This window comes from Anabrus simplex, chromosome 4 (genome assembly GCF_040414725.1).
Source record: "Anabrus simplex isolate iqAnaSimp1 chromosome 4, ASM4041472v1, whole genome shotgun sequence".
In the NCBI taxonomy this organism is placed as follows: Eukaryota; Metazoa; Arthropoda; class Insecta; order Orthoptera; family Tettigoniidae; genus Anabrus; species Anabrus simplex.
In genome coordinates, this window is record NC_090268.1 from 143,308,106 (window position 1) to 143,334,444 (window position 26,339).

General features: G+C 38.3%; 1 protein-coding gene across 1 annotated transcript in view; it reads left to right on the plus strand.

Annotated features, from left to right (window-relative positions):
* Positions 1-17,505, plus strand: part of LOC136871718 (oligosaccharyltransferase complex subunit ostc-B) — a 29,148-nt gene extending 11,643 nt beyond the window's left edge. Inside the window, exon 4 of the mRNA XM_067145242.2 lies at positions 17,380-17,505. Coding sequence (XP_067001343.1) covers positions 17,380-17,398 — 19 coding nt within the window. The 3' untranslated portion in view covers positions 17,399-17,505. The remainder of the gene's footprint in view (positions 1-17,379) is intronic.
* The last annotated feature ends 8,834 nt before the right edge of the window (positions 17,506-26,339 follow it).

Here is a 26,339-nt window from a genome sequence, read left to right on the forward strand (position 1 = left end):
ACGAATGGATGATGAGCAGCGAACAGCAATTGACGCCCACTAGAAATATCAGGTGTCCGCCCTTGGACTTGTTATGCTCGTGGGTGATGAAGAGTTGGGACCTTATACCACCAGAACTAGTCTCCAAGAGCTTCAAAAGGACTGAGATTTCGAATGCCCTAGACGGATCCGAAGATGACGCAGTGTGGCAGAGAGACGAAGAATCTGATACTGGTATTAACAGCGGCGAGGACGGCGCATCAGATACTAAAACCTGTGATAGCGACACAGAAGATTTGGAATAAATTGTGTACCAGTAAGACTGTATTTCACAACAAAGTGATAATTTTTTGCAAGTGTAATATTTTAACTTTAATACTCAAATTAATGACAATTAACTTAATACGTTCATTTTTATTTTCAGGTTGGAAAAACGTTTGCTGAATTGTTGCGAATAATTATGAATTTTGTTTTAGACTATTTTAATTATTTTGATGTATAAACGTGAGTATTACGTGCATCTTAAATTTGTATCAAATACAATTCAGTTATAAATAAATTTTTGAGCAATACAAATACTGGTATTAAAAATTCTTCGTATAATGGTCGCACCCTACTATTTTTTCGAAAATTTTGGTATAAAAAGTGTGACGATTATGCCGGGAAATACGGTATCTAGGAATTGATTTCAATAATGAACTCTCTCTTGACAGATCTAAAGTAATTAATATCCTAAATTCTGATTTAAACAATTTAGTTAAAACTACACTTTTAAAACTGAAACAGAAAGTTAAAATTATCAATGATTTTATTTGGCCAGGATTGATATACCCACTACAGTGCGCACCTTTGAGTTATACAGCACTTTTCCTTAAGATCTGGACAAAATTAAAAGAAATTTGGTTAAAGAAATAATGGTGTTACCCAATGATACACCAAACTCTATTTTATATAGTCCAAAGAAATTCAGAGGTATGGGGCTACTCTGCGCCAAATGGGAGGCTGATATTCAGCACTGTAATATTTGCAGTCGCTTACTCCCAATTGAGGACGTACAGCTGCATCATATACGAAAATTTTCCGATGAGGAGAACATGGCACTCCGTAAACTGAACATCAATAAAGAAAGTCTTCCCTCTAAACCTAATGGAAGAAAATTATAAGAGATCGATCTTTTCAGTTATGGTGTCAATTATCCCATAAAGGGAGAGGAGTGGTTTTGTAAGCTGATCACCCGAAAGCAAATTCCTGGATGTCTCGCAAGTCACCTTTATCTTCATCCGAATATGTAAATGCTATAAAAATGTTGTGCAACCTGAACAGAGTAAGATCGGTTCCCGGCAGAAAATTCAGCTTAACCCGTTGCCATCAAAATGGTTGCAACAATCATCACCCTCTAGTAAGGACATCAATTCCTCAAGGCCTGAGGCAACATGGATGGGAGGTCCACGAAGAAGTTCACTTCACCTCTACAGACGACTCAATGAGAAGAGTGGACATCATAGCCATCAATAAGAAAGAGAATAAAGTGATGTTGTTGGATCCTACCATTCGCTTCTACAGGGGCCTGCAACAAGCAATTTATGCACCATATCTATCAGCTAAATATAATATTCCTCTTGATCTGTGGGTTGTCAGAGATCCTGTTTGGATCCAGAGGTACCCTGTCGAAGAACACAGCCACTATCCTTCAGAATTTAAAAATTTCTTTTTACGACATGGAGAAAATCTTATTACAGATCATAAGAGATTTTCTGCAAATTATACAGTTTCATTTATACTTGAAACCGTAATCTGCTTACGATGAATTTTCTAGAAAAGATGTGATTTCATTGTTATAATTACATACTGTAAGTTATGTATTCTGGACCTTTATGGTCACCCTCACTGGAGGATGGATGATTTATTTTTTAATAAATCTTTCTACTACACTCTAAACCATATTTGAGAATTGGTATAAAGTATGTGTGGTACAGGGTTGGTTTTTGCTTTTTGTGGTATTTTGAAGTCCCAGAGTAGATTTCTGACTTGATTGTAAAAGGTTGATGCTTTTTGCTTGACAGTGTTGTCTTTGGAGTTAGTGTTTCTGAGGTACTTGGAGTGAGAAACTGATTCTAGTTTTGCTCCTTCCAAAAAGAGTTTTGAGTTTGTTCCTTTCCTGTTGATGGTCATTTCTCAGTCTTTGATTTCCTTATTTTTATCTCAATTTTATTGAACACATTAACCCTATTATCACATGGGCTAAAATAATGGAGAAAGTCATAGACAAAAGACTGAAGGATATAATAGAAACACAGAGGAAGAACAATATGGCTTTAGACTGAATAGATCAACAATAGACTTGATATTTACAGTGCGAACGATAATGGAAAAAGATCTGGAAAGGAACAAGAAAATCATCTTCATATTTTTAAATTTGCAAAAAGCTTATGATACAGTTAAGAGAAAACGTGTATGGGAATGCCTACTGAAAAGGAATGTACCAAAATCATTCATTTACAAGATAAAAATTTTCTATCATGACAGTAAAAGCAGTGTACAAGTGGGGAGTGGTGACTGAAACATTTTATACAAAAAAAAATTCAAGCAAGGAAGTGCACTGTCACCATTATTGTTTATTATATTGATGGATGAAATCATAAAACATGTAAAACAGAGTATCAGTAGTGATGAAGTAAATGCTTTGGTATTTGCAGATGGGGTGATTTGGGGATAGGAAGTGCAAAGGAGACTGGACGTTTGGAACGAAAATCTGAAGGAGTTTGGAATGGTAATTAGTAAAAAGATTGGAATGGTAATTAGTAAAAAGAAAACTGTAGTCGTGCTCTATGGAAAAGAGAAAACGAGAAGCTAAGTGAACATAGACGGAGAACAGTTTACATATCTGGGTAGCATTATTAATGGAAGTAATGAAATCAACCCTGAAATTAATAACAGACTAAGTAGTACATCATCTTATCATCAAGTTGGAGAACTTACATGGGATGACAAAAGTACCCAAAAGAATGAAATTAACATTATATAAACAGTATTTCATACCAGTTGTAACATACAGACTAGAAACGCTGGTAACTAATAAGAGACAAGATAGTAAGATCCGAAGCAGTAGAAATGCAATTTTTAAGAACATCCGTTAAAAAGACAAGAAGAGGTAGAATTCAATATATTAAAATCAGATAAGAGCTAAATATAGAACCGTTAGTACAGAATGCAAGACTGAGATGATTCGGACATGTAAAAAGAATGGGAAAGGAACGGGTAGCAAGAAGGGAAACGGAAAGAGACCAGTTGGAAGACCGAGAAGACGGTGGATGTATCAGATTTGGAAGGACTTTAGAGAAGCTGGATTGGATGTGGCAGAAGTAATGGAGCAGGAAAAGTGGAAGGACAGAAGGGAGTGGAGGAGGCTTGTTAACCACACCTGGGCGACTGGAGTGGGACATTGATGATGATGATGATGACGATGATGATGATGATGATTGTTCCATTCAGTCATTTTTTCTGTACTTCAGCTTCTGTTTCTCCCCATAATAACACATCATCAGCAAATACCAGGGCAGTTGATCTCCTGTCCATTTTCTTGATAGACTTAATGATCTTGTCCATTATTATTATTTTGAACAAGAGTGCTGATAGGGCACTTCCTTTTTGGACACATCTCTTTATCTTAAACCATTTTGATCTTTCATTGCCTATCTGAATAGGCCCGCCTGGTGGCCATGATCGTTAAGGCGCTGAAGTCTAAAAACGGTCTAACACCGGGGTTAGCCGGTTCGAGTCCCGTTGGTCGAAAAAATGTTCACCATCAGAATGTTGGCCGGCAGGGTAGGGGAGGTGGTGGTATACAATTTCTAATCACTAGATTGCGTGCCAAAAGCCTGGATTAAATTCCAAACCTCTCCGCAGTGCTCATATGGAGTGAGGGCATATGGCGCTGTTGATGGTGATTCGTCCGTCGGGTGGAGACGTTAAGCCTTGAGCAGACCCCTTGGTGCTATTCGACAGGAGTAGGCTATGTGCCGGCACCGGGTTTCACCCTCTCCCTACTATCATATATCACGTCATTCATTTCATCTCTCATTAACTCCTCTGATGAGGTTGACGTCAGGAAGGGCATCCGGTCATAAAAAACCGCCACGACAAATTCATCTCACCTCATACCCGACCCCGTAGGGAAACGGGACAAGGGTTGGACAAACATTGCCTATCTGAATAGAGTTGTAACAATTCTGGTATAGCATTTTCACTTATTCAGGTACTTTGGCAGCTTGAGGTCTTCCAGGCATTCTCAGATCTTGTTCCGAGCGACACTGCCATAGGCCTTTTCAATGTCCAAAAATGTAATCAGAAGATTCTTTCCATGTTCCCAGTACATTTTTGTAAACATTCTTACTGCAGAAATGAGAACCATAATACTTCAATCTTTCTTGAATCTATGTTGTTCTTCCTCAAACAAAGGTTCTCAGTTCTCATTTCAATGATCTTTTCCAACAGCTTTAAGATGTGTGACAACATTATGCCTGTATAGCTTCCACATTTTTGTCTGTTGCCCTTTGTAAACAGTGGGATGATTCCTTATCTCCAATCTTCTGGGATTTTGTTTTCTTCCCAGATCACTGAAAACACTCTTCATAGCCAATTTAAGCCTGGTATTCCAGTTGCCTTTATCTTATGAGAGATCATCAAAGCCTGAGGACTTCCTGTTTTGCATATTCTTTAGTGCCGTTTCAACTTCAAGCCATATTAGTGGTGGGGTTGGTTTTTCTGGATTTCATCTATTCTGCAGGTGGTGGTGGTGGTGGTGGTGGTATCTTTATCTCCATTTAACAACATGCTGACTTATTTCTTCATTTCATCTCTAATCCCTTCACTGGAAATAGTATTCCATGATAAATACCTTCTGCTCTGTTATGAGAACTATAACTGCAGAAATCAACACAACAGTGAATTCACTATATGTCAGTGGTATATACAATAAATACTTCATTGCTGGGGAAATATGGACCAGAGACAGCAGATGGGCAGTAATTTAAGTCCTATTTGTTTTGCCGCATTCCATAGTGTGTATGTATGTCCACCTAGTCCAGGCTGTTCCAGCTTGAGTGCTCACCAGCAAGCAGTGGAATACTCATGCCTGCAGGAGTCTGCTTGGTACTGGGGTAAGCTGCTTTTCTAGTGTGGTGTAAGAGCATCAAATATCAATATATATAAAGGGAACTGTGCTTTGTTAGCAGCTTCCTGGCAGTATTTATGACACTGTGGCATATATTTACTGTGTGTGAGTGTTGTCTAGTGAATTTCTGATCATTTGATATTGATTTTTAACGTAAGTCTATTGTGTTTTTATGCCATAGGCGATAGTCATCTTGTTTTGCCCGCAATCCATAGACAACATTACTAAGAGAGACATTCGATATAATTATTTACTATATTTGCATTGCCCTACGTGTCAGCCATTTTGTTCTATCTGCCATCAATGCCATGGAAACTATGACAGACGGAAACTATGCACGCTCTTATCGACGTTGCCACCTGTTGACACCATTACAATGGACGTATTTTTGACGGTATGGAGTAGATTGAAATAATAACATTAAGTTATTTATTAGACCACCTAATCAATACAAAATCGTCTTGGATGATTTACATAAATTTGTTAGCTAATAGTAGTAGACCGTACAGCCAGCTACTCCGCGCTGAGTGTTAGGCGGCGAGAAATAACATGACACCCTCAGGGAGCCAACGGCTTCGGGCGGATGAGCTCCTTGAGGAAGGGCGGTGGGCCTTCAGTGGAGGAAATGCCACTGGAATCCACTGAAAACCTGACGTCGGGCAGCAGCGCCATCAGTATCGACTTGATGCACAGAGCAATTCATGCTAGAGATGGGTCAAGAGCAGGGAGCCTCAAGCAACACCAGAATGACTGGTTTTTCGGTTGTGGTACTGCGGTGTGGAAGAGAGAGGGACCTCACTACACTATTATTCCCATGAACACTATCATGATAGCTGCTTTAAATGTATCTAATTCGTCATGCGACCCGGATGACAACCGATGCTTTTGTGGTTCCAGGCTGCAAAGTGTGAAATGTGCTACTGGGCATGTGCATGTAGGCAACCAGGCTGCATATGTGAAATTTGCGACTGGAAGAACAAAGCAGAACGTGGCTACTTGGAATGTGAGAGGACTTTTAGCTTCAGGAAAACTTCTCCTGATAATACAAGAGCTGGAAAGGTATAATATAGGAGCGGCTGGGCTAAGTGAAACTCACTGGAAAAACATTGGCCATTTTAGAAGTGGTAATCATTGGGTCTACTTTTCTGGAAATGAAGAAAAAAGCAGTAACGGGGTCGCAATTGTGATCAGTGACAAACTGAATGACCTAGTAAAAGGATATAAACCTGTTAATGATCGCATTATAATACTAAGTCTTAAATGCAAGCCACTTTCAATCAACATTATTCAGGTTTATGCCCCAACAGCGGATGCGTCTGATGAAATAATCGACCGCTTCTATCAAGATCTTGATGTTACTGTTTCAGCTTTTCCAAGCAGAGAAATAACTATTGTTATGGGAGACTTCAATGTCAAAATTGGTTCAACACAACGTGATGAGCATGTCAGAACTTCGATAGAAAGATACGGAATTGGAGAAAGAAATGAACGGGGGAACAGGCTTCTTGAGTTTGCAATTCAAAACAGGTTCACTATAACTAATACAGTCTCGCACATGTACACATGGACTTCGCCTGATGGTCAATATAAAAATCAGATTGACTACATCTTGATCAGTTCAAGATGGAGGTCTTCTGTAATGGACACCAAAACTTGTCCAGGTGCAGTATGTCGCAGTGATCATCAGCTTCTTAGAACAGAAATAAGAATAAAACTTCAAACACCAGTTAAAAGATCACACAGGATACCACAAGTAGTTAATATGACGTCATTCAAAGAATCATTGGTGCGAAGAGCCTCCATATTACAGGATCCAGTAACAACTGCAGAAGGGCTGTGGAATGTGACTAAAAACTGGATAGAGTCCTCTTACAGTGGATCTCTTACTTGACCCTTCAGCTTGTAGAAGAAAGAAGGTGCCTTAAAAAATCTGGCATTAACACTAAAGAAAAAAGAGAGCAAATGTCTGATCTTGATAGAAGTGAGTCTTCTTGTAGAAGAGATAAGAATAATTTCCTTAGTAACATTTGTTTTGAGATTGAAGACCATGCAAATCAAAACCACAGCAAGGATGTTTTTGACAAAATTAGAATAATCACTCGAGAATTCAAGCCATATTCCTGGAATATACAGAACTCACAGGATGATGTAGATATAGAGAATGTTCTGGAAACATGGAGATTGTACTGCCAGGATCTGTACAGTGAACAATGTAATGCACAAGACTAATCAGTGAGAGTGATATAGTGGAATACAGTAGTGTGTCCCTTTCAAAGAAGCGGGTTTTAATGGATTGAAGTTTTCATTTGTACCAGTGTTATTCAGCAAGTAAGGAATTATAGAGTGATATAGTGGAATACAGTGGTGTGTATCCCTTTCAAAACACACATATCCTGTTTTAGCCTCACATAATTTAAAAGATTCCATCCCGAAACAAGCTTTCTTCTTCGGAATGTATATTTTCCACCCCCAAGCGGCCTTTCCTAAGGAGTAAACTTTCGTCAATTGATAGACGATCATCTGGTAAATAGGAAATTTTAAATTTTGATACAAGAATGTCTAGAACTGGCTTCACTTTGTAGAGTTTTGGGGATACTTGCCGATCGTAAGCCTCATTATCTGAGAAATGTAAAAATTTCAGTAGAAGGAAAAAACATTTCTCGGACATGGTCTCGTAAAACACAGGCATAGCAAACAATCTATTACGTGAAACATGAGATAGCTTCGGCTTTTGAATTATACCCTGAAAAAGAAAGATCCCAAATAAAAGTTTTATTTCTTCCTTGTTAGTAGGAACCCAATCCCTCTCCCTGCTTCTCCTTTTCATTTTAGCTGTTCCTATACTAGCTTGTATTGACTGCTGAGCGTACAGATTAGTTTGCTCTGCAATAAGTTTGCACAGTTCATCGTCAATGAAATGCTCAAATATTTCGTCCGTTTCTTTATTTAAAAGTTAGCCCTGAATTCCACTTTGGTATGTAGCTGGAAATCGGGCTCTCCTACATCCCCTTACATCCCAGTCACTAGGCGGGTAGGAGGCAAATTGCTCTCACTTTCTGACTCTCTACTCTCATTGGAGCTCGAACTCAACATCTGTCCATGGCATCTAGGCAACAGGCCTACTCAGACGGAAGCACTCGTGCTTGGAGCATTTAATAGCGGGATAGTTTCACCATTACTATCTAAACTAGAATCACTGCAACTATCTTCCTCACTGAGCTCAAGAATATGCCGTATATCATCACTCGGAAGATCTACAATTCTTTCGGACATGTTGACTACAAATAGGAAACGCTACATGTAGAATTAAAACAATAAATCACAAGATAAATTTTTATACCAACAAAACAACTTATGAGAGCTGAAAACATTCACTCCGAGACACAAAATACTATGCTCTTCGCGGCACACTGACCGCGCTTCTCGCCAAGCGCCACATAGGTTGTTCTTGCGCTACGCAGCTATGTAGCAGATAAGGGAATTCCTAGACGAGAACTGCTTAGATACACGAAGGTAAAAAAAATTCTGTCAGATGGCAGCACCTCTCGGAACATACGGAGAAAGTTTCAAACCCACCGCTTGTTTCGTAACGAAGATTAAAAAAAAGAGAACAACTTTCTGCGCTTCACATGATGCGCACCCACCAGCAGGTTCACTCCGGCCGCATCACCTGAAGCGAGCCCCACTCTACGGGTTAAGCCTAAGACAAATCATAGAAAAGGCTAGAGAGAATTCAATTTTCCAGTGTACCTGTACTTTATTGACTACCAAAAGGCCTTTGATACTGTCAAATGGAACCATCTTTGGAAAATTTTGGATGACATGGGTTTGCCACTCCACTTGTATAAGGAAAATACAGCCACTGTGAAGATTTAAAACAAACAGTCTCAGCAGTTTCGTACAAGGACTGGAGTTCACCAGGGATGTATCCTGTCACTGTTACTTTTCAATCTCTATGGTAAATATGCAATGAGAACTGCATTAGATGGCTGGGACAAAGGATTTTCCATTGGGGGATGCAAGATCAACAACTTGAGATTTGCTGAAGACATCACCTTGATAGCATCATCTGAAGAGGAGTTGACAGAGCTGATCAAGAGAGTAGAGGAAGCAAGCCTAGAAATTGGATTATGCCTAAATCGACAGAAAACCAAAGTCATGATTGTTGATCGTAAGAACAACAACAGTCCACATATCAAACAGATTAGAGGGTGTGAAGTTGTACATCAGTATGTATATCTAGGCTCCTTACTATCCAATTCTGGTGGTTACAAAGATGAAATAAAGAAATAGCAAAGGTAGCAGTGATCCGTCTGCGGAAGATCTGGAAAGATAACATCACCATCAATACAAAAAAGAAGCTTGTTGAATCTCTAGTCTTCTCAGTCTTCTTGTATGGTGCAGAGATGTGGACCATCGTCAAACGTGATCGTGAACGGATAGAAAGCTTTGAAATGTGGTGCTGGAGGAAAATATTAAGGATTCCTTGGACAGCTCATCGCACGAACACATCAATCCTGAACTAACTTCAAATAAAAGTTTGTCTATCGTGTAAGGTCTCTCAGCAGATAGTACGCTACTTTGGACATATAATGCGCTTAGATGGTAGTCTTTGAAAGCTGATTGTTGAGGGCAGAGTCCAGGGAACAAGACGAGGACGAGTACCAACATGGTGAACGGCCCCCTACAGAGTTCTCTCAGAGCAACCACATTGAAAGCTTTAGATAGGGAAGAATGGCGGAGTATGGTTCATCAGCTAGAGGGCTGAATATTACGATAGTCACGACGCCTCAGTCATGAGGCAAAACGAAGAAGAAGAAGAAGAAGAAGAAGGATGCGGGTGGAGACTGGTAACAGGCAATATCCTTGAAAGGGGTTGTTATGAGTGAGGAATTGGGAGTATAGGAGAGCTATTATGCACAAAGTAATAAAAGTGTGGATTGAAAGTATTTGTCACTGGAACAGTGGGGATGTTATATAATTTATATCAAGCCAAGCATAGTGACCCACTACATTTTTGGTCATATTTTTAATACACAATTTAATCTATTATTTCATCCCCCTGTAAGATTCCTGTCAAAAATGTGACTTCAATAAAATCAGACATGTTGCAGCTGAAACTAAATGGGAACATGAAAGATAGTTACAAAAGGCCGAGAGCGCATGTGTGGTAATGCATTGGGATTCAGAATAAGGGATGTGTCCAGACAGCGATACAACTATTTTTATAGTGTAGAAAACAAAAGCAAAAGTTTCCACCAATTCAATACTACAGAACTTGTTGTAACCTTTAAAAAAGTTGCATATATTAATTGTTGAAACTAGTTTGTCTTACTAGAGACCATCAGTCAAAATCAAAATTAAGGCAAGACGTGAGTATATATAAAATTTATTAAGCAAGCACGAAATTCAATGCAAGATACACTTAAGAAAATGGAAATTGCAACACCATGAAGGCATTGGTTGTTTGTGTTGATTTTCAAGATATGGAATAATGCCATGTAGGTATGTAAACAATCAAAGTTTCAGACCCATTGGATTGTTGCTACAGGTCTCCCCACGTAATTGGTCGCGGAGGAATCAACTCTGGTATAGTGTAGTTGACTTGCAGTCTGTGCAGTGAAGTGTTCCCTGTCAAACATGCCTCGACGACAGAGAAGAGCAGGCTATCAACAACTGTTGCCGTTTGAGAGGGCTCGGATAATTGGGCTGTGCGAGGCTGGATTATCGCTAAGGACTGTCGCTGCACATGTTGGCCGACAGGCATCTATGGTACAACGTGTATGGCAGCAGTGGTCAAATGAAGGTACCCACACTCGTAGACCTGGCCCAGTGCAACAGGCAACTGTGAGAGAGGATCACCGCATCATTCGGATGGCCCGGATGGAAACCCATGCAACAGCAGCACAAATTCGAGCAGCTGTGGCACCCCACATTACATAACAAACAGTTGGTTATCACCTGTGTGCAGCTGGCTTACGAGCCCGTGTCCCAGCAGGTGGTGTTTCATTGACCCCACAACAGCAACGTGTAAGGCTGGCCAGGTGTCGAGAAAGATCGACGTGGGTCGACGAATGGCATAGGATCGTCTTTAGTGATGAATCGCGCTTCTGTCTTGCCCGCAGTGATCGCCAAAATTGTGTGCGCCGACATACTGGGGAGAGGGGCCGCCCAGATCTTATTGTCGAGAGGCACACAGGGCCAACACCAAGTATTATGGTCTGGGGAGCTATTGGCTTTAATGTGAAATCACATTTAGTGCTTGTTGAGGTCACCATGACTGCTCGACAGTACGTTGATAGGGTACTCAATCCAGTGGTTGTCCCTATGATGGCAAACATTGCTAATGGGATGTTTCAGCAGGACAGTGCCCAGGTTCAAACTGCACGCATCTCCAGAGAAGCTCTCCACGACATCACAACTTTAGAATGGGCCGCCAGATCCCCGGACCTCAGTCCTATTGAGCATGTGTGGGATATGATGGGTCGACAACTGGCCAACCGTCCTCAGCCACCCACAACTCTGGAACAACTGACCCATGCAGTGCAGCAAGCATGGGCCACAATTCCTCAAGAAGCGAACCAGGGCCTTATTGACTCGATGAATTCATCAATGTATTGCAGCTCGTGGTGGGCACATCCTGTATTGTTGTCCAAACTTGCGGTCAGCGGGACCTGGAAGTGTAATCATCGAATCACAAACGAACACTCGTCCTGCATATTCAATTGCAGCATTGTAGCACCACTCCCTCTGGGTGTTGCAATTTCCATTTTCTTCAATGTAATTAAAGATTCAAAAAACACTCATCACAATCACATGTCCTGTGCAAGCTCTCAGCCTTGCTTCAGTTTGAAGTATGCACCTCACAAAAGACCAGGTGAAACACTTAAAATACCAGCACTTGAGGAATCTTCTAGAACTCAGCTCAGCTGAAACAAGTGTGAACAGAATGCGATTTTTTTTTTTTTTTTTTTTTTTTTTTTTAACAAATGAACATATCAACACTTCCCCAACATCATTATGTTATTAAGTGCTGGTATTTTAAAGTGCTTCTTCAATGGTCCGTATCAGAAACAAATGAACATCTTGTGGATTTTTCAGCAGGATAGCGCTCCTGCACACAAAGCAAAATCGACACAGCAGAGGTTGGCAACCAATGTCCCATGGTTCATCACTGCTACTGACTGGCCTAGTGGAAGTCCAGACCTCAATCCATTGGATTATTCTCTGTGGCAGAAGCTCTAGGCGATAGTATGTCAAAAACGGCATAATATTGAGATGTTAAAAAAAATCTATCACATCAGCTGTTAAAAATGTGCCACTGGACATGATTTGTGCAGCTATCGATGAGTGGCCTCAACATCTTTGCCACTGTGTTGCCGCACATGGTGATCATTTCAAATAAGAGTGTGTTCATTCTGTAGCCATTTTCCCTTCTTTTTTCAGAATATATGTATATTAATGAATTTGCTTAATTTTATTTAGTAGTTATATGCATTGAAAGTACTGATAGAACTTACGGCAGTACTTTGTAGAATATGGTACAATCCGAGCCTCACAGTCAAGTTGCTGGTTATTCCCTTTACCCGGTCTTGTAGAGTGAATGATGCCTGTGCCACATAGATCACCCAACAATGTCACAGTCTCAACTTGTCTGTAATAAGCTTCTATGTAGCATGAATGCATCTTAAACAACAGTAGTTAATCTGCCAAGTGAATTTCATGATATCAAAAAAGGCTTTCACGGCCGCAGATCTTATATATGCTCCGTTTAAAAAATGCTCCCCCATTGGAGATACAATAACAAAAACGGAGAAATCATTTCTCATTTAGCAGGTTAGCAAACTTGGTTTACTAACACGGCGGGGCCACACAGTTTGGTCTGCCACTGCTAAGCAGAGTCCTAGAGGGGCGTGCCATTCCAGCTGATGAGTCCAAATGGCACGTCGGGACGAAACTCTGCATAATGCACACGGCCTAACCACCCAAAAGCTGGTTCTATTCCTGTGATTATATGAATTTCATGATTTCTGAATTAAGTGTTGTACAGCGTATTTTCATGTGCTGTAGATTTTTAAAGCATGAATCTGCTGGGAGAGTGAGCAGAGAATTCCTCAAACAGTTTCGTGGAGAATTTTTATTATTTTAACAATTGAGGAGTTTGATGGGATAAGGGCAGAAGTGTCCTTACGCCCTATTTCCATCAAAGTGTGAATTCAATTCTTCCATGTCTGGATTATCTGCCTATAAAATTTCAGATCGATATCTTTCAAGTAGGCCGAGAAATCACTTACAGAAGGCGGTGCATGACAGTCAACTTCCAGCTTCTTTGCCGCCAATTTGTTACAGTGTGTTATGGCTTGCTTATAGTGAATGTTTTGCTGGAAATTGTTTTAGAAAATGAGTGAAATAAGTGAATCGGAGTAAGAGAATGATTTTAACGACACTAAGAAGAGAAGAAATGGTGAAGGTAGTTACAGAAATAAGAAAGGGATTATTGTAAGAGAAAAGAAATTTCAGCCTGTTTTTCGTTGCTGTGGAAAGGAGCGTAGTGCAGCAGCGACTCCTAATGTCCAAGAAACTGTGTTTCGTCTGTTTTATAGTCCATGTAATAAAGCTCAACAGGATGCATTTCTATCAGGATGTTGTCACATAAAGGAGATTAAAGAGGCATCCAAACATAAGTACAGAGAAAATGTGTGGGGTTGTAAATTGGCTGTCTGCAGATACTTAAGTGTCAAGACTAATGAAGCAGCTGATTCTGAGGAGTCTGAGGTACATAACCTGGAGTGAAAATTTAAGGAATAAACTGATGTTTTTAGTGTGATATTATGTGATATTAAGTATCATGTATGTCTTTTATTATCCTTAAGTAATTTCTAGTTGAGATTGTACTTTAGTTAAAAATTAAAAGCAAAATTTCAACTAACGTTGCATTATTTGTTATGACTTTCAAGGTTTGAAGGAAAAAGGGCGCAAACCGTTCCTCGTATTTTGGCACATGTATCATAGATTAAATGATTATCATCAGTTGTAAGCATTGATATGTCATATTAAAAATACTTTCTACCTCACCATTACAAGTTAAGGGGTTGTTTCTTGTTTTTAATAAGATAATACACATTCAAACATTAAACTCACATTTACCAGGAATGCTCTTTTCTGACTTACGCCCTTATTCCATCAAACTCCTCAATTATGGTTTGTTTTTGTTCCTTATTGACTTGTATCTAATAACACTGAAAAATCACTTGTAAAGATCTATGTCCGCCTTAGTACTGTTAAAAAACTAATTTATATTAATACTGTAAAATGTCGTACGTTTTTATAATCTCGCTTATTCTCTCCATCAGCGACTAAACATTCCACCAAATAATTTATAGACTTTATTCAAAACCAATATACCCTAAATAAGTTATAATTAAAACGCAAGAATTGTCATTTAAATACTAAAATATATTTAAAATTGCTTAACCCTTTGCTGTTACCCATTTAAAGACGGATGCCCAGCCGTAATTACCGTGTTTTCTGACGGAGTCCTTTAAATCCCAATAGGCACAGCAGCATAAATACCATCCTTTAAAAGAAAATAACTAGATGTCAAACGAATACAGATGTAAATGTAATATCTTTTGCATTTCTAACTGATTAGTGCATATAAATGTGTACTCACCCTAATTTGAATATCCACATTTCGCTCATGATCGTATTCCATAAAGCACCCCGTCCTGCACTTGGTAGATAGCACTGCTTACATTTCAATGTTGTTTGTTTGCCTCTCCCAGAAGCTGCACTATTTTTCATTTTTCAAACACAAAGCACACACTTTGGCACTGCCGGGTATCTTCACAAGAGAATGAAATAATTTAGGGGATGGAGAGGGGAAAACTTCTTTTCCTGCCTCTACGCTTGCGGGACGTGAGGCTTCCGATCAGCTGTTGCACCAAGTTCCGCCGGAAGTTCAGCTGTCTATTTCCATGAACTGTGAGACCTGGTCAGTTACTCATATCATAAAGAATGAAACTGTTCACAATGCACACATTGATCACAAAAGGAAAATTAAATTTGCATTATTTTTTAGACGATTGTCCAACACCGTAGTATTCTCTTTTCTGATCACTGATGTCCACACCACCCATACGTTGTGTAATTTATGACAGCACGAAGACACGCAATTTCTATTTCTTCATTGCCTTTACCGGTTTTTTGTTTCAATGTACCATCATTCACAGAATCTGAATTTGTTGAAAGCATAAGAACAGTACATTTATTTTACCAGACTGTTGCTGTTACACCCTCATTTTGCATTTTTCTACATTCTCCCTGCTTGAGTTTCAACTGATCAGGCCAACCCTTTCTATTTACCCTCGTTGTTGCACAACTGTAGGTGTTATGAGTTAGCAATAATTTCATCAGTTTTGCAGAACTGAAAAAGTTATCGCAGTAAACGTGATGCCACTTTCCCCAATGTGACTGCCAGGCATATAACCACCTGCTCTCCTAATAATAAATTCTGGTCCCGTGTTTCTTTCTTCCCCTTGTAAATCTTACAGTTCAGAAGGTAGCCATTTCCACTGTCAGCAATAGCCCATGCTTTTTCCTGGGAGGTACTGTTTCAAGATAAATCTTCCCTTGAAACCTATCATAGCTTCATGTACTGAGAGTTCCTGGCCAGGTGCGTGGCCTGCACCATAGAACTGAAATATCACAAGTTTTATTGTTTTTCAATCTGATTATCCATTAAGTGAAATGAGAGCGATAAACTTGAACAAGAATAATCTTTAACTGAAAGGTGACATTTATAAAGTAGGTCTGTTTGGAAAATACACACAGGAAATGCTGTCAACAAGGTCCTGACAGCTTGCTGAGTTAAGAGAATACAGTGTGGTTTCACAAGACCATTCAATATTTCTCTCATCATGAATGGGGGCTGATAATGCTTGAGCGCTCTGGAGCATTAGGTACAGCAAAGCATTTCTTCTTAAAATTCTGATAATGTCTCTAAAAACAATGTTTGTGTCTGCAGTTCAAAATTTTGTATTGCCTCCAAAATGGCTAATAAATTTCTAGCCAGGTGTGATTGAGCTTACATGATAAATCATAAATACAGGCATCTAATCACAAGTGTAGTCGCTGATGAAGAGAATAATTGAGATTCTTGAAACATATACATTTTTAATTGTATTTATAAGGCAGACAGGTCTTAACCAGTGATTTTTCATTGTTGTTATTACAGTTTCCTGAAGGGCAATGTGTTATAGAATTAAGAAAATTGTGAATAAATTCAAAACCAAACTATCTTAACTGACAAAAAATCAGGAAATTTGTGAAAGACTTAAGTGATCCCCCTCCACCCTCACCATCCCACATGAAAATCTTGAGGAAACTAGCTCAGAAAATGGAGATTTCATATTCTCTTGCATAGTGGTAGGCAGCAAGAAAACCTTATTACAGTTAGATTCTTTAGTCGGTCAACAGTAGTGAATTAAATCCTGAATTATTCCATTTTTCTGACAAGGCATAGTTTTATTGGCTCTTAGTGGTAAAAGAATTTATTTTTGCTAGTTGCTTTACGTCGCACCGACACAGATGGGACAAGGAAGGGCTAGGAGTGGGAAGGAAGCGGCCGTGGCCTTAATTAAGGTACAGCCTCAGCATTTGCCTGGTGTGAAAATGGGAAACCACGGAAAACCATTTTCACGGCTGCCGACAGTGGGTTTCGAACCTACTATCTCCCGAATACTGGATACTGGCCGTACTTGAGCGACTGCAGCTATCGTGGTAAAAGAATAATCGTAAAGCCAATTTTTTAAAATGCCACCATTAATTCTGACTGATACTCCTCAGGACTGCTCACCTGATGAGTATAACCAAACTAAGTTCCTCCCTGCCTAGGGCTATTGCCCTTGAATAAAATTAATAATGGAATTTTTCCTCAACTGACTGGACAGGAAAGGTCACTCATTTAATCGATGCATGATGCTTTCGGGGACACAATAATTAGTGCAGGTTTGTGGCCAGCTTGTCCTTGTGATTTAATGAATTGTGTATAGAAATATTCCTGCACCATAGAACTGAAATATCACAAGTTTTATTGTTTTTCAATCTGATTATCCATTAAGTGAAATGAGAGCGATAAATGTCTGAAGCAATAATGTTACCTGTTTGTGTTTGTCTCAGTGCACATACAAATTATGAAGCATTCTAAACAATGTTTTCTTTTCCAGAGGGTATCTTCAGTCATAAATAAGGAGAGGATGTTGGTTGCATAGCTGAAACAATCAGGATGTTCAACTCTGTATAATTCACAACATTTTTTACTGGAATTTTAAATAAATACTGTTTCCTCTTAAGTCAGTTTTATTTATTAACAACTCTACTTAGTAAACATAGATCTAGAAATAAATAATGAGTAAATATTTTTTTTAAATATATAATTCTATTAAGCTTTAGACATGAGGCCAAAACAGCAGATTGCTGTTGTCTATACCAGTAATGTGTATATATGGATGTTTTACTTGCAAGACTAGTAGTATCACTACCAAATTTATATAAAAGGATAGTCACATGAAGTATTAAGACATAAATTTGATGTGAACGTTGATAATTCATGAACATAACCACTACAATCGCATTGAAACCTTTAGGTTTACATACTGGAGAGATGGAGCACAGCTCACAACTTTACAGAAAATGAGTTACATAATGTCGTATGCTAACTATGGTGCAGTTACACTATGATTAACTAACTGTTAATTTACCAGCACGGGAAAAAAAAAAAAAAAGGATTACACATGAATCCTGAAGTACTCGTCGTGCCAAATAAAATGATGCCTCCATTATAAATTTGTGATTAGGCCTATTATAGGTTATTTAGAGAGAACACCAGACTGCAGGTGGTAGGAACTCCATAAGTTTCAATGCAATATTTAGTTCATTATTTCCCTGTTTGCAAAACATAAATAGTAAGTCCTGTTTAAGTTTTGTTAGGCCAATAATATCTTGTACTAAGATATGAGAAAATCTGCTTAGCAGGAGGTCATGAGTCACCTGGAAGGCATAGATTCACTTGATTTTTGTTTTAAGAGTAAGTAGCAAGAATTTAACAGGCTAAAACCAAACATTATTTATACTTGTTGCATAGAGACATTGTAACATGTAGTCTTCCTACATCTTCTAAAATTGTAAATGCCATCATCCTTTGCAAATATTGTTACTAAGGATATTAAACACAAAAAGGAAATATGAAAGGCAAGCATAAAATGACATGTCCCACTGCAAAGCAAGTGATGATTGTCACAACACACACTTAAATTTAAATTTCTTACATGAAATCATTTTTTGTATGTAAAGTGTAACAACCGTTACAAACCTTCCAAAATCCATTTCTTTTTTTTTGAGGTGATGATCTTTTGAAGGTAAAGTAGTTTTCTCATGAGTGAAAACTTAACATAAGTTACACAAAAAAATTGTGACATGCAGCAGAACAGTAAGATGGAAGACAGAAAGCAGCTAAGATATGGGAAACCAATCCAAGTGGAGAAGAAAATAATGCAGAGCAGAATTCTTTCTGCTTAGCGATTAACTGATTAGGTCTTGAACATTTGGGTTCAAAATATAAAATGGTAAGAGAATAAACCCTATTTTTCATTCCACCAATTAACAGGCTACATACACACTTATGACATAGTACAAGATCATTAAAGTTCTCAATCATGATGACACAATGTATTTTTCATTGAACCACTCACATTATTTCCCATATCCACTATTATAAATGTTTCAAGGTTTATTAGAATATCTGGGACATATGGTACATCTGCCAGAAAGTAAGGGAGCCTGTGCAAACCAGATTCTGATCACCTTGCATTTTGTGTTCGGTTTCAAACATATTGTGGCTTGTAATAACTTATCATGATGAACCTTTAAATAATGTGAAACAGATGTAGATTGTTCATAAGCCAATACAAAAGAATATCCTTTCCTTCTTATTGAAGGGCACCATCACTTGATTCTAAAAATTGGCAAAAATGTATAAATCATTAAAATATTGGCCACTCTGGCATATACAAAAGATTGTTGTGCTTCTAAATGCAGAAAAAGCACACCTATTTTTAATAATACAATCCATAATCACTATAAAGAATTATATAACATTCACCAATTATTGGTAATCTTTCTCCTACAAAGACTATTTCAGCTGTGTTTAAATATGTTACACTTAACAAGTATTGCTGAGAGCTCAATACAAATCCTGAGAAATATCTAGGACCATTATAAAAATCTAAAAAACATAATTATGTGTAACTATAGGTTCCTCCATACAAAACAAACAAATAAATAAGCACAGAACACTACCAAAAATCCATTCCTTTTCAGATTAGCAGTCTCTTGTCCCTCTGATTCAAACAGCTCCAGAAATAAATTTTGGTACCAATTTCTAAGTGTAAAATACAGTAGTATAGTAACATTCTGTAAGAAATGTACAAGTACAAAAGTTGAGATGATTAGTATGAACAAAAGAGTAGCAAAAAAAGTACACATATCTAGGAGGCTATCTGGTTTGTTCCTACTTACATTTTTAACCATCCTTGAACAGTAGAACCTAATTTATATAGAATTATATTTTATCCAGACAGATTATATCATTTTTTCAAGTTACTTTTCCTAACATTCATGACTAAATACTTCTAGCATGCACGTATATTACACTGCCATTAATGATCGGACAACCCCTGAAAGAAAGTAGACAGTCCCATGTATCACGCGCAAGTCTGAATAAGTTGTAAGGTTTTCAGTCTGTCAAAGCACAAAATATAACAACATATACTGTAAAAGGACACAATTACAAGTATGTTATAGGTCAGGGATCTTCAAATGGTGGACTTCAGTCCATATCCGGACCCCAATGTCTTTTTTTCTGGACCTGCAGTTTGTATTATGTCAAGAGTAAGAAAAATAATTAAAACAGTAAAAATATCTTATGAGAGTAATGTTGTTTTGGCTCTCTCTTGACAGAGATTCATACCCTAACTTGCACAAGTTTTTGAAATAATGCCAGTACTGAATATTGAAAAAATGAGTGAACAGGTTTCCTATTTGCTCCACAAATAGCCATGAGTGTTCACCTTGATTTTTCTCTAGTATGCGGCCTCTTCCCTGCCTCAGTAATTAGCTGTTGCTTGCTCTGCACACGAATTCAAAAATAACATGTTTAGATATCAGTGTAAGTTTTCAATTATTTTAGTGAACTTTTGTGTCATAAGTAACAACATAAGATGTATAGCGAACTCTGAAAATTGCATCTTCAAGCCTGAATGGGACCTGGAACTCTTCTTCGCTTTGCTTGAACATACAGATGCAAAACTTACAGGTTTAGTATGCAATTACACAGTTGCTTTGATTAAGAATGGAAATTTAATGCGTCATTTCAACAATAAACATTTCCGTTACGACCAATGATTTTTCACTTGGCAGTGAAGCAAGAAACCGGAAGGTTAAACAGCTAATAGCTTCATTAGAGGCCAGTCAAGAATGCACAAAACAAGTCACCACAGAACGGAAAGCAACACAGGCTTCTCTAAAAGTATCTTTATTTTTAGGTAGGGAAAAAAATTCATTTCTCATCTCAGAAACTGAAAGGGTGTCTTATTGAAAATGTTAGTTATCTTCATATTTCCAAATGATGCAAAAGTGATTCACGTGAAAAGTATTCAATTTGTCTGTTGCTACTAATGGGCGCAGGATAGAATTGTTATCAATGTATGCCTAAACTCAAGCAGGAAATGAGTGATGCCCCTGTGGTTCTGAATGAATCTTCAGAAAGGACCAGAAAATCTGCTATCAATGGCAATAGATGATGGGTGCTCTTGCATGATGGGGATAAAAGTGGTCTGGTACATCATATTTGAGATCAAAATAGTAATGTTGTGTTTTGCCACAGAATAATTCACCAAACCCCACTGTGCAGCAAGTTATCTCCTGAGTTGTCTGATGTTATGAGTACAGTCACTCGTATAGTTAAGTTTTACGTGAGAGATAATCACTGACACACAAACTTCTCAGAATCTACCTTAAGGGACTTCGTGCCATGCACACAGTTCTTTTACTGCACAAGAATGTTCTCTAGCCTAGCAAAGAATCTTGATTCTTTCAACTGACAGACGAAATCAGGAGTACTCACAAAGGGTGTGACATTAAAGAAAGTAACCAGAAACGTCAGTTTGCCAAATTCCTCGACGACGTAGAAACAGTCCAACAATCCAGCCAGTTGGTTTATTGAGTGACATATTTTACCACTTAATGGCATGACCTGTACAAAAGTTTTGAGCTGAGATCTCTTTATTCAAGACCTGTGGGAGGAAAGAATTCCCAAGATTCATTCAGTAACTTGTAACACAGGTTTGTTATGAAAATTGTCATATTTTTTTGTACCAGCTGAAAAAAATAATGGTGTACCGAAGCAACTGAACAGTGTATCTCTGGCAAGGTAGAATTACAGATGGAAATGCTACAATTATATACGACAGGAAAATAGGGCAGAGAAAGTTGATATAATGTTTTGGCACTCTCCTGTTGTGCAAGTTTTTGAAATATGTGTTGACAATGCTGGGGTTGCTGTGTGTATAAATTTATGATTTCCAACATGAATGTTGTGAAAAATATTTCCAGTTCTAGAATAACTAATGAATACTTGTGGGACATCTTAATCATTGCTAGAACTTCATACACTCTAGACTTTGAAAAGATTTCACAAAACGAGACATGCCGTTTCTCCCAATGATGAGTTGGATTGGGTAAATGAATTGTATATTTAAAACTTGCACATTGTTGCTGAATTTCAATTATTGATCTAAAATGCTGTCCCTATGTAAAAGTGAATGTCTTGTATGTAAACAAACCATTCGTTGAAATGCATAGAAGTACAGTGCTAAATGATGATGCAATATTTACATTTTTCCTATTATTATTATTATTATTATTATTATTATTATTATTTTATGGAGAAACCAATCACTGTAAGTAAGACTGGCACCTGTCTTATTCAACCAAATATTTGTACCCCAGAATCCCCTTTATTGCAATATTACTATCAATCAGATCCCGGAGAAAAATAATTGAGGACCCCTGTTATGAATGTTGTGAAAAATATTTTCAGATCTAGAATAACTAATGAATACTTGCCGAATAACTAATGAATACTTGCGGGATATCTTAACCATTGCTAGAACTTCATACACTCTAGACCTTGAAAAGATTTACAAAACGAGATATGCTGTTTCTCCCAATGATGAGTTGTATCTGACAGACTGAAAAACTTAAAGGTTACATTAACTAAGTTGACTCGTTATTCATCCAGTTATTTGCACTTGGACATCACTGGTGAGCTGCTGCACATAAACCAACAATTACTGAACACTCGCTACCAATTAGAGATGCAAAATATCTTGCCTATGAACTCTAGAACAATGAAAGAGCAGCAAGTAGACAAATCACGTTGCATGTTATGGCAGTCCAATGAATGTATATGGACCTGGCAAATGCCAGACGAGTTGCATACCGGAGTGGATTGTTCCCACCGTAAAATTTAGCAGAAGAGGTGTTATGGTGTGCATTTTTTTTTTCATGGTTATGTTCTGGTTCATTTATTTCAGTCCCTCAAACCATGAATGCCAAAGCCTAACGGATAAAACTGAACGATTGTAAATTACCCACCCTCTGGCAACAACATGGAAATGGCTCTTTACATTTGCAACGCGACAATGCATCTGTTGACAAAGCAAAGGTTAAACCAAGTGGTTTGTCGAAATAGGAGTAAATGAAATTGAATGTCCAGCATCAAGCCCTAATTTAAACACAAAGCACCTTTGGGACGAGTTACAATATCGGTTGACAGCCAGACCAGACCTGTTTGCCATGTTGCAGAAGCAATGGAAGAAAATACAAACATTATTCTGACACTATAGAGCCTCCGTGGGTCAGGCAGCAGCATGCTGGCCTTTCACCACTGGGTTCTGTTGTTCACATCCCAGGCAGTCCATGTGAGATATGTGTTGGCCAAAGCAGAGGTGGGACAGGTTTTTCTCCAAGTTCTCTGGTTTTCCCCGTCATCTTTCATTCCAGCAATTCTCCAGTATCATTTCATTTGTCAGGCATTCATTAACCATTGCCTCAGAGAAGCGCTACAGGCTTCAACAGCCAGCACAATTCCTGTCCTCACCACTAGATGCGCGCTTTATTCACTCCATTCCTGACCCGGTCAAATTACTGGAAACAGGCTGCAGATTTTTCATTCTTACACTATAGCAGTTTCGGTTGGACAGTACCTACAGATGTGCGATCATTAATGGCAATATAGTATGTGTGTTCCTAAAATATACCTGTGTTCTTTCCAGCATTGGTATGCTGCAGAAAAAGCACTGAGAAATGTTTATCACAATCATATTTCAGCCAGATACAGAAGATTCTACTGTACATCACATGAAAAAAACATTTCACAGAAGATTTTATTTTTAACAAAGTTAAGAATGAAGAACTCAAAATAAATTAAACTGTTTAAACACTGGTTTTTGTAATAGATTACCTCAGTATCAAAACACAGTTATCACAAATCTTATAATTTGCAACTTCTTAAATATTTGACTTTCTCTGGTAAGAACTGAGACCACATGATTGTTATTGTTGTTAATATTCCTACTAATGGCAAGAGTGAGTTCAAACTTATGGAATATAAGTAAACAAAATAAAAAATATTGTTTCATACAATATAAATTTTGTTTCTTACTTGGGTGGCTAAATTATTTTTTATAAAAGTATAATATTCATTTCTAAATAAGCAAGATCACATTCCATATTTGTTTTTATAAGGTAACTAATTTGTTTAACAGCAACCAAAACCACATATCAGGAATTGTGTTGGGTGAAATATTTTAATTCCTGTGTCATTACTTTTGAATGTCCATTCTTAGTTTCTAAACAAAAATGAGTTGAAAAATGTATGCATTTTAAACCAACCTCTCGTAGTTTTTTGCTGTCATTTTATAAGAAAAGCCTCTTTTTAAGAGCATATCTTGCCAACGCGATAGACAGAACAGCTGTGTTTGGGGCATTCTACTACACAAAGACAAAAATTATGATTGTCTTGGCTTAACTAGTCTTCTCTATCAAATTGAATCAACACTATCTACACTATATTTAAGATGTTGTAATGGACATTCCAACAGAATGGTATCATGTACAGATGAACAATCAAAAATTGTTATATCTCTGGAGACGTGAAATATAAGGAAATCCACTTCAGCTATGTTTGGCTTTGTACAGGCAGCTGGATGCATCTTGCAACACGGCCCGTAGTTTCTCTCTCTCTCTCTCTCCCCCCCTCCTTGCGACATGCACTTGCATATAGTACTATGAAATTATGAGCACATGGCATGCTCCCACATAACGCAATGGATTACCTGTAGGCTACAAAATTTGTGCCTGTCATAACAGTTATGGTTCGCATCTTGATACACCGTCTTGTTGTCAGGCAATGTACACACCAAGTTTGGCAGAGCTAAATTTGATGCTAAATGCTTCACTCCATTCTGACTTGCAATATAAGTCACGTGGTCAAGAGAACAAGAGCTGGCTTTCATCCAACACGGTAATTTTTGTGTTTGTGAGGCAGTGATTCAGTGTGGCATTTGACCTAAGACTGCTCAGAGATGGATACAGCAGTGGCAGGTGTCAGAAGATGATAATGATGATGATGCTTGTTTAAAGGGGCCTAACATCTAAAGTCATCGGCCCAGGTGTCAGAAGACATTGGACGATTATGGGCACTGGTTTCTATGAGGGAAGATGACAACAGGCTAGTTGAAACTTCACAGGAGAACCCATTCTGAAACTCAGCGGAGCTTATGCAGGCGACCAATTTTTCTGGATGTCCTTATATGGTTCATAAATAATTACAAGAAGCCGGACTCCACTGTAGAAAAGCTGCTGCAAAATAGTCTCTCACCGATGAACAGAGGGTTCGCCAAGATGGAGTTAAATCATAATTAGGATCGTGCAATAATCCCTGATGAGACTTCTTTCAGTTCGGCATAGGTCAGGCTGGTTATGTTTACAGGCCACGGGGAGCGTGATACAACAAAAGATATGTCGCCGAGTGTTCATGCAGTAGCCGCATTTCTGTGTCAAGCTGGGGGTGGACATTGTTTGATGGGGCTGGAGTGCTTCATTAGATAGATGACCATCTCACACTGGCCCAGTATTTGGACATTCTGCACAATATTATGGTTTTAAGTGTGAAAGAGCGCTATCCAGATGAGGTAATGCAGTTCCTGCGAGACAACTCCCCAATCCACATGAGCAGACTTGAACTCCATTGAACATGTCTGGGCAAGGTGGAAATGCCATATAAAGATACACTGGCCTCACCCTCCCTCGTATTTGCATGATGTTTTGTGGGGCGTTAAGTTGGACGCATGGGAGGAGATCGTCCTTGATGAAGAATACTTTAGGAAGCTTGTTGGGTCAAAGTTACGTCGACTCTTATAAGTTGTTCAAGCCAATGGATACTACACAAGCTATTAATTCACCTCTACACAGTCCTTTTCAAGACTAACATAATTAAAAGTGTAATACCAGATTTTGGAATGAACAGAAATATTTTGTTAATGCAACAGTTTAAAATTTTAATTTAAAAAAAGTAATTGGTAGAGTAGGACTCAAACCCTGGTTCTCACTTTGGCAGGCAAGTATGCTTCGTTAGAGCCAATGGCACTCGCATGAACATGCTTAACATTGTAAGGCTATTCCCCACTGTGCATGGCATGTTGCACAGTTTCACCTCTATAACAGTCCTTCGAGGGGCCAGGGATAATAAACTACGCGCTTCTTGCATGCGTTCGGGGTACTGTGCAGTTACACAACAGAGTAACAGAGTCCAGTAAAAATTTAATTCCAATACCAGTATTCGAACCCCGGATCTCCTGATTAATAACTAAGGATCTTTCCCTTACACTAACATGTCGTGAAGTGCTTCATATTGAGCTTCAGTTTCCAGGTGTGTCCCTAAATTTACATAATTATTTAACCATTATGGCAGTTTCTCGTCCATTTCATTGTATTCGTTTATGTTATTTTGACATGCAGACAGTTGCGCGGTGTACTGACATTTGTATTTCATCAGGAATGTGTA